The sequence below is a fragment of the Poecile atricapillus genome, chromosome 7, assembly GCF_030490865.1.
Source record: "Poecile atricapillus isolate bPoeAtr1 chromosome 7, bPoeAtr1.hap1, whole genome shotgun sequence".
Taxonomy (NCBI): Eukaryota; Metazoa; Chordata; class Aves; order Passeriformes; family Paridae; genus Poecile; species Poecile atricapillus.
This window is the reverse complement of record NC_081255.1, coordinates 6,760,568-6,773,454: the sequence shown is the minus strand read 5'-3', so window position 1 is coordinate 6,773,454 and position 12,887 is coordinate 6,760,568. Positions and strand designations below refer to the sequence as shown.

The 12,887-nt window shown below is 48.6% G+C and overlaps 1 protein-coding gene across 1 annotated transcript in view; it reads right to left on the bottom strand.

Annotated features, from left to right (window-relative positions):
- Positions 1-12,887, bottom strand: part of PAPPA2 (pappalysin 2) — an 87,417-nt gene that overhangs the window by 36,039 nt on the left and 38,491 nt on the right. Inside the window, exons 7-13 of the mRNA XM_058842938.1 lie at positions 11,223-11,715; positions 10,595-10,723; positions 9,488-9,579; positions 9,019-9,212; positions 7,742-7,876; positions 4,204-4,339; positions 3,777-3,999 (exon numbers count right to left, since the gene is read on the bottom strand). Coding sequence (XP_058698921.1) covers positions 3,777-3,999; positions 4,204-4,339; positions 7,742-7,876; positions 9,019-9,212; positions 9,488-9,579; positions 10,595-10,723; positions 11,223-11,715 — 1,402 coding nt within the window. The remainder of the gene's footprint in view (positions 1-3,776; positions 4,000-4,203; positions 4,340-7,741; positions 7,877-9,018; positions 9,213-9,487; positions 9,580-10,594; positions 10,724-11,222; positions 11,716-12,887) is intronic.

Sequence of the window (12,887 nt, the reverse complement as noted above, 5' to 3'; positions counted from 1 at the left end):
CAGTGCAGAATGGGGGAGAATGGCTGTAGCAGAAAACCGAGGGCTCTGCTGGCAAACCTGGGGTCCCCCAGTGCTTGCTTCCTTCTTCACTGGACATGGGGCCTCACACAAGTGATCTGTGCTCTAACTCACATTCCCTTGATGTATCAGGGGTCAGCTCTGCTTGGAACAAGTGCATTGGACTGGGAGGCCCTTTCCATGAGGTAACACCAAGCACCCTGTTTGAAAGCTGTTCAGTTACTGTGCTTGACTCAAGACCAAACTGGTGAAAAACTTGTTCTGGGAGATATTTTTAGCCCTAGGTGAGATTGGCTAGTGTCAGGGAAAGGCAGAAGACATCTTGAGCACCCCCAAAAAACCCATATATGGAGCACTGATGTCAAGAAGCTTATTAGACTACAGAGAGCAAATGGGATGGGGCAGTCCATGAAATGGTGTCTAGCCTCCAGGGGTTACCTGTGACACCTTCCAGCTGGACATTAATTTCAATTTTAATTTCAATTAAAATTAGTAACACATTCTACAACACAGTCTTGGCTATCAGCCAGTCAGAGACCCACAAGAGAAGTCCAGAAGTCAACAGGCTTTGATGCTGGAGGAGGAGCACCTCTAGGGGTCTCAAAGGCAGAGGTGAGACCATTCCCCTGGAAAGGTGGTCATTAAGACCCCAGAAACATGGAATCATTTAGGCTGGAGAAGCCCTGTAAAATTAAGTCCAACCATTAACCCAGCAGTGCCAAGGCCACCACTAACCCTTGTCCTCAAGTTTATATGTTTTAAATCCCTCCAGAGATGAGGACTCCATTCACGGGGCACCCTAAGCCAGAGACAAAGAGTCAGGATTTTACAGCCCCTTCCAACCCAAACTATTCCACATTTCTGTGAAATAAGACACCAGTGTGTCTACCCAGGGTGCCCATAAATCTTCATGCCATCACACATGCAGCTCATAAATTGACTCTACATAAATTTGGTGCCTGGAAGAAAGAAAACAAACCAAACAAAACCTGTTTGGGAAACAGCCCTCTTTGCTGAATAAAGTTTATCAGTTGAAGAGATGTAAACAACTCCATCTAATTTTCTCTCCCTCACATCCATTTTCCATAGTAGAGGAATCCAAACCAGACTCCCCTTGATGCCTTACACCCACTTTTGGGGAAGCAGAGGAGGGCTTTCACACAGGAAATACAAACACAAAGCAGGTAGCCTGTTGTAGCACTTTTCCTGTGAGCCCACCTAGGCATTTCCCAGCATACGTGAACATAAAATAAAACACACTAAAAATAAAAGCAAGCTAAAAATAAACATAACAGAGGAAATGAAAAATGTTCCCCTGGTTCAGTGTATAGCCTGCACCAAGTTAAACAGGAGGGACTGTGGCTCCATTTAAAAACGCAAAAAGGATGAAAGCTGGGAGAATTTGAGTCTCCTGCATGGAAACATGTTAAAAGTGATTTCTGTTTGACCCCATTAGGCTGTGACTGGGAGCAGAATGCACAGACAACCCCTGATCTGCTGGCACAGACAGCAGAGAGAGGTTTCCTGGTGGTGGCAGTGAGGACACTGTGCTGCTTTGGCCTGCAAGCTCTCTGCCAACCTTCAGCACCTTGAGTGGGTCCAAAAGCAAATGGTGACACTTCCTTCAAAACCAGTACATGCTTTGCCAGAGTCAAACACCCATTCCATCCTGACCTGGAGAAATCTGCATTTCATCAGCATAAACACGATCTCTATGTTTTTCCTAGCCTGCAAAGCACTGTGAGATCCTTCAAGATGAAGGATGCTACAAAAATACCAACCTGTCATATATTTATTATTTTGGCAATCAGCATTTCTAGGCTGAAGGCAGGAAACCTCATTTCTTTGTTGCTTTTGTTACTGTCCTTTCTCAGGTTATTTTAGGAAAGCCTTCACACGCACGTACTGTGTATATGAGGCTGGGTGCGTGCAAATGCTCACTTCAGCTCTCTGCAGGGAGAACATGGATGTTCTGTGATCTTTTACAGTCAAAGGTCTCTCAGCCTCCAAAGATTTTCTATTCCTCGATTTTTATAGGGGATTTTCCCCCCTGCCCAAGTCCACCTACCTTATATGAAATGAATTGTTAACCTTTACAAATACTGCAACACATTACTTTTGGAGATAGATTTTTAACAAAGGGGGAATACTTGAATGTTTCCTGACTTAACAGAGGCAGATCTTTTATTATTAGTGTGGCTACTCCAGGCTGTAAGCCTAGCCCCCTGCCCTGAATATTCAAGACTTTAATTCTGAAGATCAATACTCTAAAAGAATTTTTTATTCTGAAAATTCTGGGGATCTGATTTACTTTGATATTTGCTAAGGGTGTATGCACGTCCTGCAATTCAGCATATTGCTGCTAAGTCAAGGCCAGGGGGAGCCCATGGGAGGGCAACAAGAGGGAAAGGAGACACAAGGATCCTGCTGTGCCCCTGGAAAAGGGACACAGCTTGGTGTGCTTTGGCAATATGGAACTGGCTTGTTCTTCAGCTATAATGAGACTTTTACGAGGAAAACATCTATTTTCCTCTCTATTTGCCCCTATATGGGCATCTCCTCATCCCCAGTCAATGCTCAGCTGTGTCCAGTGAGTCTTTTCCTCTTTTGCAGTCACTTCTCAGGGGAAGGGGGAAGCTCTCAAGCAACAAGAATGAAAGATTATTTTAAGGGATGAGAAAACGTAATTGAAAAACCACATCAGTTGGCCAGGGTCTTAGAAGCATGTGGGTACATTGCTGTATCAGCCACCATGAGGAAACATGCTGCATTTCAGGTGAACACTGATCTTTTAATGTAAGGTTGAGAATAATATTTATACACTGACTCAATAAGATTTATGTTTCTGTATAAATCACACATGCACTTAAAAAAAAAAAAAAAAGTAAAAAGCAACTTCAGGATATTCATGGCTTACAGAACTCTCCATAAATCAATTGTACCACAATCCCACAGGCTTTAAGACAAACACATGCACACACTCATTTGTTATCAGGGATGTTCACCCATCCAGGCCATCAACAGAAGGAGCAGGACAAAAACAGTGATGAGATGACCCTAGACAAAGCCCCTCTGTGCTTTAAGAACCCCAGAGTTCCAGCAAAGCTCAACTCAAAAATCAGTATTCCCAGTGATGTGGTTTGAGTAACTGGCCGAACTGGAGCCCTGGATCAGTAACTTCAGGGGGCCTGGGATCCGAAAGTAAAGCCAGACTTAGCAGGTTTAAAGTGCTGAGGCTGCTGTTGGCATTATCACCACACTCAACAGGACAGTGTGAGACTCAGTGAGGGGCCTGGATAGACCAGGAGTGAGGACAAAGCGGGTGAGGAGAGCCTCATTCCCACCTTCCTCAGCATGGGGAAGACCGGAATGGATGGAGATGGAGATTGTAAAGCAAGTGCTGAAGAAGCCAATGCTTCAGCTTTAACAAAAACTCCAAGTGATAACTTCTCAGCCATTTTCAAACTTCTCATGACTTTCCCACCAGGAATCAGTCCTGACTTTCCCACCAGGAATCAGTCCTTGAGCGCAGTTTTGGACAGATGCAGAGGCCATGCACAAAATCTGGTTCCTGCCTTTGTATTCCCTCCAGCAAGATAACCAAATCAAGATTCATTACAGTAGATCTTCCAACAATACCTCAAAAGCCATCTGAGGATGGCCACCAAGCACTCAATGAGAAGATAAAAACACCAGAATTCAAACACCAAGTAACCCTGGGTGGCCACTGGGACGTGTCCTGAGGAGACCATCCATACCTGTAGCACTGATGGCCACAGCCCTCCTCGTGCTGCAGGAGGCAGGTGGTGAGGGGGTCAGAGGAGCCAGGCTGAGCCAAGGTCCGCAAGGCCACGGCTGCAATGCCCACAAGTGCAGAGGAGAAGTTGAAAAGCACTGAAGCAGCCTGGGGGGATGGGTCCTCCTGGCTATGGGTCACGTTGATGATGAGGGGGTTGTGCTGACACGACAGCTCGTACATCCCTGTGAGACAAGACAAAGAAAGAAGTGACTAGTCCAGCTCCAGGGATTTGCTTTTGGTTTACATCTGCTCCCCACACCTGCCAACAGACCAGCTTGGAAGGCAGAAGATCCTGCAGGGCGGGGCAGGGGACAGCAGTGGGAGATGCCAGCTGTGGTGGTGGCTCTGGCTGTCCCCAGTGGTGTCACAGCCCACAGGTTGCTCACCCAAAGAGCGGTTCTGTCCGTCTGTGTCGGTCAGCTGGACGCCAACCACCGCCTTGTGCTGCTGGCTTGGGACAGTGCCAGAGGAGGCCAGGAAGAGCAGCAGGGAGGTGGGCACTGCAGGTCTCTCAAAGCAAACCTAGGAAAGAGGGCAGGAGACACTCTGAGGGCAGGCACACCAAATACAACTTCTCAGAGCCCCTATAGGCAAGAGAGAGAAAGAGGGAGCAGTAGAACAGCAGGAACTGGCACAAGGGACCAGAGACCTTGCAGGGCTGCAAAAAGGTGGGGAGGAGGGAAGGGGGAAGGAAGGGAGGCAAAACAGTCCTTTCCCTCTGAATTTCCTTTCTGCCTTCCACTAGCCTTCTCCTCACATATTCAGTCCCACCTTGACATCTGCATCCCACAGCATCTGCATTTGCTACTCTTGAAATTGAGCAAGACCTGGGTAGCCTCTTTCCTGCTCCCCCTTCACCAGGCTTGGACTCCCACCCCACACAGAGCTGGCCAGGCAAGTGAGGCACCCAGAGACAACAGCTATCAGCCTTGCCACCAAAATATTTCCAAAAAAAAAGCCCTTAAAAAAAGACAAAAAACAAAACAAGCCCAAAGAATGTCGCCAGTACCCGTTGTGACAGCAAACTGTCCACCAGGCTACGTGTGGAAAGATTCATGGGAAGAAGCCTTGCCTGCTAGGAGAGCCAGCAGCTTGCTACTTGTCTACAACCCTGAAGGCAGCTGGAAGTAGGTGGGAAACTCATGGCATCAATCATGGCAGTGCAGATGTTCTTTGGAAGTAAGAAGACAGAAATGTTTTTCTCTCCACCCTGGTACCCCCCCTTCCCCCAGTGCCGAGATGTGTTTTGATCAAGATCCACCCGATACAGTGTTTTTGTGGAATGCTGGCGTGGTGGAAGCTCAGAAATTCGAGGCAAAGGTGTATTTGGAAAGAAGACAAGTACTGGCTGGCCAGGCACAGCCCAAGGAGCAGACTGTGGGAACGGAGGGGACAACCATGCAATCTGTGATGGCAGCCTAGCCTCAGGGTGCTTTATGCCACGTCAGGCATTGTTCACACATGGGAAAACCTTGGGCTTCAGCCCAGGGGTCCCACCCTGCAGGGAGGTGCTCATCAGCAAAAGCCCCATGAGCAAGGCCCCACTGCTGTCTCCTTGCTCCCGTGGCCAGGGCTTGCCTGCTTACAGGGCTGCCTGGCTGCAAGGAGTGGACCAGAGGGCTCAATTTTTTTTATTTGGTATATCCTGTCTCCCTTGGTGAAATAAGTGGGAGAGAAGGAAAAAAAACAGGAAAGCGAGAAGAGAGGAAAAGAGAGAGAGAAAAGCCAGCAGCACTCACAAACAAGGAGCCCACCAGGACAGAGCTACAGCTGTGAAGTGCCAAGGACCTGGATGATTTTAACACAACCTCCAAGTGTGCTTCCTCAGGACAGGAGAGGGAGTTGGAGTAGTTGGGTGAGGCTTTCCCTGGACTACACATCTTGAGGTGGAGAGTTCAGTCTTTCCTTTCCTACAGTGCATCTCCATAAGGGTGAAAGGCACTGGCCTCAAGTTAGGCCAATAGCAGCTGCCTTGATTAACATCCCAATCCTTTTCAATATGTATTATGTGCTTGGCCACAGCAGGCTATCTTCTTAATTCTTCTCCCTCCCTCTCCCCCCTTCTTTAATTTCCTGCATTACACATCCTGACTTGCTTACAAGTGATTTTAATGTCTTTCCTCATCAGGTGTATTAAAAACTGAGAACAAAGCATGGCTGGAGATCTGCAAATTGTAACAATTCTCATGTGCAGACAGACCCAAGGGGCACAGAGACACATACCTCTTGCCCAAAGCCTAATTACAGCATGACAGTGAGCATGGTAAAACACTGGCACTGGTTTTCCAGGACAGTTGTGGATCCTTGGAAACATTTAAGGTCTGCTGGGGCTCTGAGCAACCTGGTCTAGTGGAAGGTGTCTCTGCTCATGGCAGTGGGATTTGAACTAGAGGGCATTTAAGCTCCTTTCCAAGCCTGACCATTCCATGATCCTTTGCCCCAGCCACTCCCCTTGTTCATTGATGCCACCTCTTCAGAAATGCTGTAGGAAGTGATTCCTACCATCTGCTGAGTTCTGTGATGCAGCTCTAACCCAGGAGACACAGATGCAACAGCTTTAAAATGGCCCTGGGAGCTGGTGGACACCCAACGCCCCATGCACATGGGTACACATGTGCATCAACAGCACCATTCCTGTCTGGGCAGGCAGCTGTGCTAGGCAAATTGTCAACAAAAAGCCATCTTTCCTAAGCCAATATGTTACCAATCAGGCCAACTCTTAAAAAAAAAAAAAAAAAAAAAAAAGAAAGGCATATTTATTACTAGTCCATAAATAATTTTATGGGCGGAAAATAATAGCACTCCTAGAGAGAGCACGGAGAACCAGTAATGAAAGTCTTTAGTATAAACATCCATAGAGGAAGAGAACTGACCACAAGCTCCAATAAAACTGTAACATGTTTCAACCCCTGCTGAGAAGTGGAAAGCAAGCTTTCATCTAGGTAAGGCCAAGGGGGAGGATTACTGCTTTCTCCTTAGCAAAGGAAGAAAGGAGGCAGGTTTAGTCATGGCCAGAGACTGAAGCCACTAAGTGGGTTGTGAGCACACAGACAAGGAAAAGAGGGAAAATTAGAAGGTTAAAGGAAGTTGTTTTGGAGAGACAGAGGACCTCAGAGCAGTACCCATGCTTGTTGACTGAGGTTTGATGATTCACTAAGTTGTCTGAGCATCTGGGGAAAGACGCCTTCTCTAGAGAACCTCAAACAAAACAGGGCAAGCTGCCCCTCAGAGTGCAGAGGGAGCCAGAGCCCGGCTTTCCAGCAACACCAGGCAGCAGCCACAAAACCTCTAAACTGTGCCTGTGGTCAGAAACCCAACGCTGTAAAAATCCCAGTGGCCTATCCCTCAGCCCTCCTCTGTCCCTCTCCTTTACCTGCTGGGACAGAGGGGTTTGACCTGCCAGGGACAACCCCCCAAGCCCCTGTTGGGCTGCAGGACCAGCGTCTTGGAGTCATCAGAAGGACCTGTGTGCCACAACTGGCACCCCTCAGGATGGCAGAGGATATCCTGCTGCCCTCTGCTGCTCTTCCCAGCTACGGGGAACAGAGGCAACTGGGACTTTAACACAGCCTGTGCCTACCCTTTGGGGGTGGTAAAGCACAGCTTGACTGAACAGGAGAGTCAGGAGCAAATTGTTTCTCAGCCTCGAGGCATTTCTGTGGTATTTTGGTTTCATGCACCGTCCTTCTCCTGGCAATCTGCCCCAGGATGGGTTTGCTGTTCACAGTGGGAGTGGGGCAACCAGGTAAAGATACAGACACAGGTATTTTGGGATTTATGAAGAGCACCGTAGCATATGGAGTACTACATGAGTAGTTTTAAAGGTTGCTGTAGCTCCTACAGGAAGGAAAAGGATGGGTTTTGTCACCAGAGCTGGGTAAAGACAAACAAATCCTTTGTGCCTGACCATACACCCTCACTTACCTTGAGCCAAACACCCTCATCTCTCGAGAGCATCTTCTCATTTGGTTCCTGGGCATTCTCTTGGCTGGGAGTACAGGGAAACCAAGCAGCCTCCAAAAGGTCCTTTGGCACCTCATGAAGGTGGGATTTACATACCTGAAAGGAGAGATTTATTTCAAGCCAGAAGATTACAAGGAAAGGAGAGAAAAACAGCACCTACAAAATCTTCAAGGAAGATTCAACAAGTGTTGAGAAGGACCCCAAGGTGGCTCCTAGCATGAAGACAGTTAGGATGTGGCTTCCCAAGAGACATCTCACTGCCCACACATGTGCACAGAAGACCTTTGCCATTTTGGGGTGCTGTAAATGTGTCGTTTAAGCATCTCATGGTGTCTCTGGGGCTGAGTAACAAACAATGAGCCAAGCTGTGAGCTGGTAGGTGAGACCACAGCATCCTGATTTTGGCTGGGCTCATGAGATACAAAGGTGTGATTCATTTGCCTGAATAACACTCTTCTGTTCCATTCAATGCCCTGTGGCATCCCAGACATCCCCACAGGCCTGGCAGACAAAACCTGGGAGATACAGGTGTCATTGTAAAGGAACAGACACCTGAGCCCAAGGTACCTCATTAGACATGTATATCTGGGCAGTTTAATCATGCTGCAGGTCTCAAGAAGATCGTTCCTCATATCAAGTCAGTAGAAACACATGTGGAAAGGGCTAAATATGATCTTTTTACATATTTCTTGCCTTTCTTCAGCTTGCTAGGAAAGAACATACACACCACGTTAACACCAATCAGGAAAAATCCCCTCCAGGCTCTGCTCCAAAGCCCGTATGAAAGATGGGAATTCTCCCATTGATTTTTCCTTGGCTTCAGATCAGAGGGCTTGGGAGCAGTACAGATGCTGATGTGTGTGTGATTTCATCCTTTCAGGCCCTGACCTTATAAGGTATTAGATTTACAGGATTTTTTTTAAGCCAACAGTGGGACAAGTCACATGCTCCAAGGTGAGCATTTGGCTGCTGGGATGGGGTGGTCACTGTTCAGTGAAATGAATGGCTGGGGGAGGTGCTCCCTGCCAGGATGAAACGCCTCTCCATGAACTGCAGTTCCTGAACTCAAGGCCTGATGCCAGAGGAGTGTGAGAAATGCCCAGGCCTCCCACTCAGTCCCTGGTTGGGAAGGTAGTAATCAATGAATGCTTCCAGAGCTGATTTTGTTTGTGCCTACCCCAGCACACATTATGCCAGAAAAGTTTTGGTTTTTTTTTTTGGTCCATGACTTCACTCACCTTTACAACAGGCTCTCCAGTGACTAAGGAAGCAGGGCAGGACTTGGCATCCTGTTGGGAGGCATAGGCTTTCACTGCCCACAGATCCACGTATCCCTCAGGAGTGTGTGGACCACAGTCCAGCATGCTGCTTTTCTTCTCGAAGGGCTCACACACACCATCCCCATCATGAACGTAGCACAGGCTTGGCTCCCCTGCAGGGAGAACGGGCATGAGCTGCTTACAAACCAGCCTCCAGGCACACACACCTCCTCCCATTATAAGGGGTTTGCTGTCTCATTAGCCTGGGGTTTTCCCACCACAAGGGCCTGACAAGATCCATGGAGCACTCCAGCTGCAAATCCCAGCTCTGCTGCAGTGAGGTGCACAGCCCCCTGCTCTAAAGAGCAGTGTGAATAATGTACAGTTTTGACTCATGCCTCAAAAGGAGTCAATCCATTTGTATCTGTCTCAATCCAGTTGGACTCACCGACACAGCTGAAGCCTTTTTCCTTTTTACACTTCCTGGAACAACCATCTCCATCCAGCAAGTCACCATCATCACATTCCTCCTCCAGGCTCCTAAGAGGGAAACAGCCAAATGTATTATTTACCCCCTTTGACTCAACACCCCTGTGCTCCTGCCCAGTTATAAGTGAGGACCCCTTATCTTGGTTCTATTTCCACAGAAGCAGTTCAAAAGGAAGAACCACACATGGAATTCAATAGAGAAAACACCTTGCCAGGGGATAAAAAGAAGTTAAAATCACAGCATTTGGGAGCAGACATGATTGTACTGTGACTTTGCTGTAAGACCTGAGGCAAGAACTATGGGAGAATAGAAGAAGCAGAGAACTAAGCATCAGGAAGACCTGTTTCTGCAGAAAGCAAGTGTTGGAGAAGGGAGGAGGTTCTGAAATGAGGCTGGGGTTTCAGTGGGAGCTGGAGAAGGAGGCAGGAGAAGGGAGAGACAGAAGGTTCCACTCCCTTTTGCCATCCCGCTGAGGAAACTGGTTTCCAATGAAAGTGATCCTGAGTATCCTGGAGATCTGAAAAAGCTCAGATAAGGAAATCTGAAATAATTATCTCCCAGGCAATAATTATCTCCCAGGCAGAGCAGGTGAAGCATTGGGCTCTCTCAGTGTAGAGGTGGTGCATCCCTCATTATCTGGGGTCTCTGAGCAGAGACTGGACAGCTCTCCAAAGACACTGCACTATATGGGACTGTGCTTCTTGCAGAACTTACTCCTGCAGTGCCCTGTGCAAAAAGTTATACTGCCCACTTCCAAAGGAAGATCCTTTGGGTTGGACTCTGCAACAGTTTGCTGAGATGGGCCAGAATCCAAGCACTGAAGTCAAGAAGAGAGGATGTTCAGGTTGGACCCCTCATGCAGACCATGCCTCTCAGAAGCTCCATCTCCTATGAATACAGCATTTAACAAACCACAAGCTCTACAGCTCAGTCTGCTGGAGGGATTTTTGCAGCATTTTCAGCCATGTACCCATGCATGGAGGACCCACCTGCTGCTTCTCTTTGGGGCAGGATGACCTGACAACTTAAAGAACGTCAGCTGAGAGCCTGGGATTTTCAACTTACGTGGTCACCTTCCCATCCCCACAGTAGGGTGTTCCATGCACGTGGACGAGCGGTGGGGAGGCTTCTCCTGAGGTTGTCCCAGAGATTACCTGCACCTGGTAGCGGTACACCTGCCCAGGTGTGACTTCCCTGCAGGAACAGAGAGAACTGGAGGGAACAGCAACATCTGCAACACTGAGATTTGCTCACCACAACTATAGACATCACTATATATCCATGCAGTATCACAATCTGATGTGTCTTCATACTCTGCCAGAGGCAGAGCCTGTGGAAAAAGCCTCTTTTAGGTCACACTGCTTATTTCCCAAGGGTCTGAGCTAGGGAGAAGGGGTATTAGCTTGAGCAATCATTTTACTCCTTGTATTGATGGGGGAAATGTAATTTTATGGGTTATATTGATGGGGAAAATGTTTCTGGGTTTAATAAGCTCCTTCCAGTTAACCTAGGCTCAAGGGTCATTCTAGCATGGTGGGTCTGCCACACACTTGTGGGCAGAGTGGGAGGACAGAAGGATAAACAAAAACAGAAGCAAAACCATCCAGGGATTCAAGGAGAGAAGACACAAAGAGGTAATAAAACCAGACCCAGCCACCCCTTCAGCCCAAGACAGAGCAGCTCTGTGACTCACGTGTCGATGAACTGGCGGTGTGCCTGCAGGGGGGTGGCTGGGGACCCATCTGCAAATGGGGGGTCACGGAGCACCCGGTACTGGATCAGCCTGCAGGCTGAGCACAGGGAGCTGTGGGGCCTGGAGGTCAGCAGGGCTGTGTCTATCTCCATCCTCTCGTCAAAGGTATAGATTTTAACTCCAGACATCTTTTTAGGGATATTGAGCTTCACAGTAAAGGGGACATCACAGAAGGTGTCCAGGGGGCCCAGGTGGATGGACTCCCCCTGCTCTGTCAGGATTTCAATGTCAGACAGCGCCTTGGGAGAGCCTGTGGAGAGGTACGTGGTCCAGAGGGTGAGAGAATCGGGGTAGACAGGGCGCAGGAAGCGCAGCTCCAGGATGCAGCCATCCGGCTGGGGGCACGGCACGGTCATGTTCATGTCGTACAAGTGGAGCTCCGGACTCCAGGCCTGCAGACTGGGCTCACAGGGCTGATCCACATCTGGAGGACCTGGGAGAAGGAGGAAGCTGGTGAAAACCAGGGTACTGGGCTACAACTGCGCACCTGTGTGGGTTTACACCCACTACAGGCATGTTCTAGACCTGGTGGCACCTGTCCTAACATTCTGGAAAGTAATAATCCTTGCTGGTCTCCCAGCTCCTGGGTATTTGCACATATGCACAAGGCTCAGCAGACCTGGTGTCTCATAGCCCTCTCAGATGGGAGCAATGGTATCCACACTGCAGCTGGACACAGTGTGAAGATCTAGGGACAGCCTAGACACAGCTGAGGAATGTGACACTTGCTCTGTAGCCCCACAGGTGCAGAAACTTTGCCAAGGGCACCCGAACGCTCCAAGCAGAGCAGAGATTGAAGCCTTGCACAAGCACTTACTGGGACAGGTCACAGTCAGGAAGGGCCCAGGTCCAAAGCAGGGAAGAAGGTCTGGAAGGCTGTTTTCCAGAAGAACCTCCAGGACAGTGCCCAGACTAACCTCAGAGCCCCAACTTGCCTCCCCTGATGGTGGATTAGCACTCAGCTAGAGAAATGGAGTGCTGGCCTTTCAGACCCTGAAAGGATCACTGGAATTTTATCATTCTGTAGCAGAAGTACCCTTGTCTTCATTGTCCACTGGAAGCATTTCTTAGGGCCCAGCACCAATTCAAAGCCTTCACCCATTTAAGTCTAAAAGTTTCTGCAGCCCACAAACTCCCTTTTTATCAGAGCCAACAAGCACTTGTGATAACTACAGACACACAGAACCACATCTCTGGCTCTGCATGGTTCAGCAGCAACACATGCACCTCACACAGCTCCCAGAGTCAGCTCCCCTGCTCTCCTGCCTCCCCCACCCTGCTCTTGGAGTAACTGAGGCAGCAAGAAAAGCCCAAGAGCTCCTCTGGCAACTTTGTGACCCTGAAAGTCACCACTGTGCCCACAAGGTGGGTCTGTAAACCAACATCTGGGTCTCAGCACAAGAGAGAATGTAATGCCTGGCTGCTGTGGGCCTTGCTAGGGAGGAATAGTCTGCCCAGGGCTTGGCATAGACTCAGTGGGACTCAGCACAGAGTTCCTCTTGCTGTCTTTGGACTAGACTGCATTAGAGTCTGGGAATGTCCCTAAGGTTTTGAATGAGGTCCCAAGATCTATATTTTAGGACTGATTTCATTTAAATGCTCCTC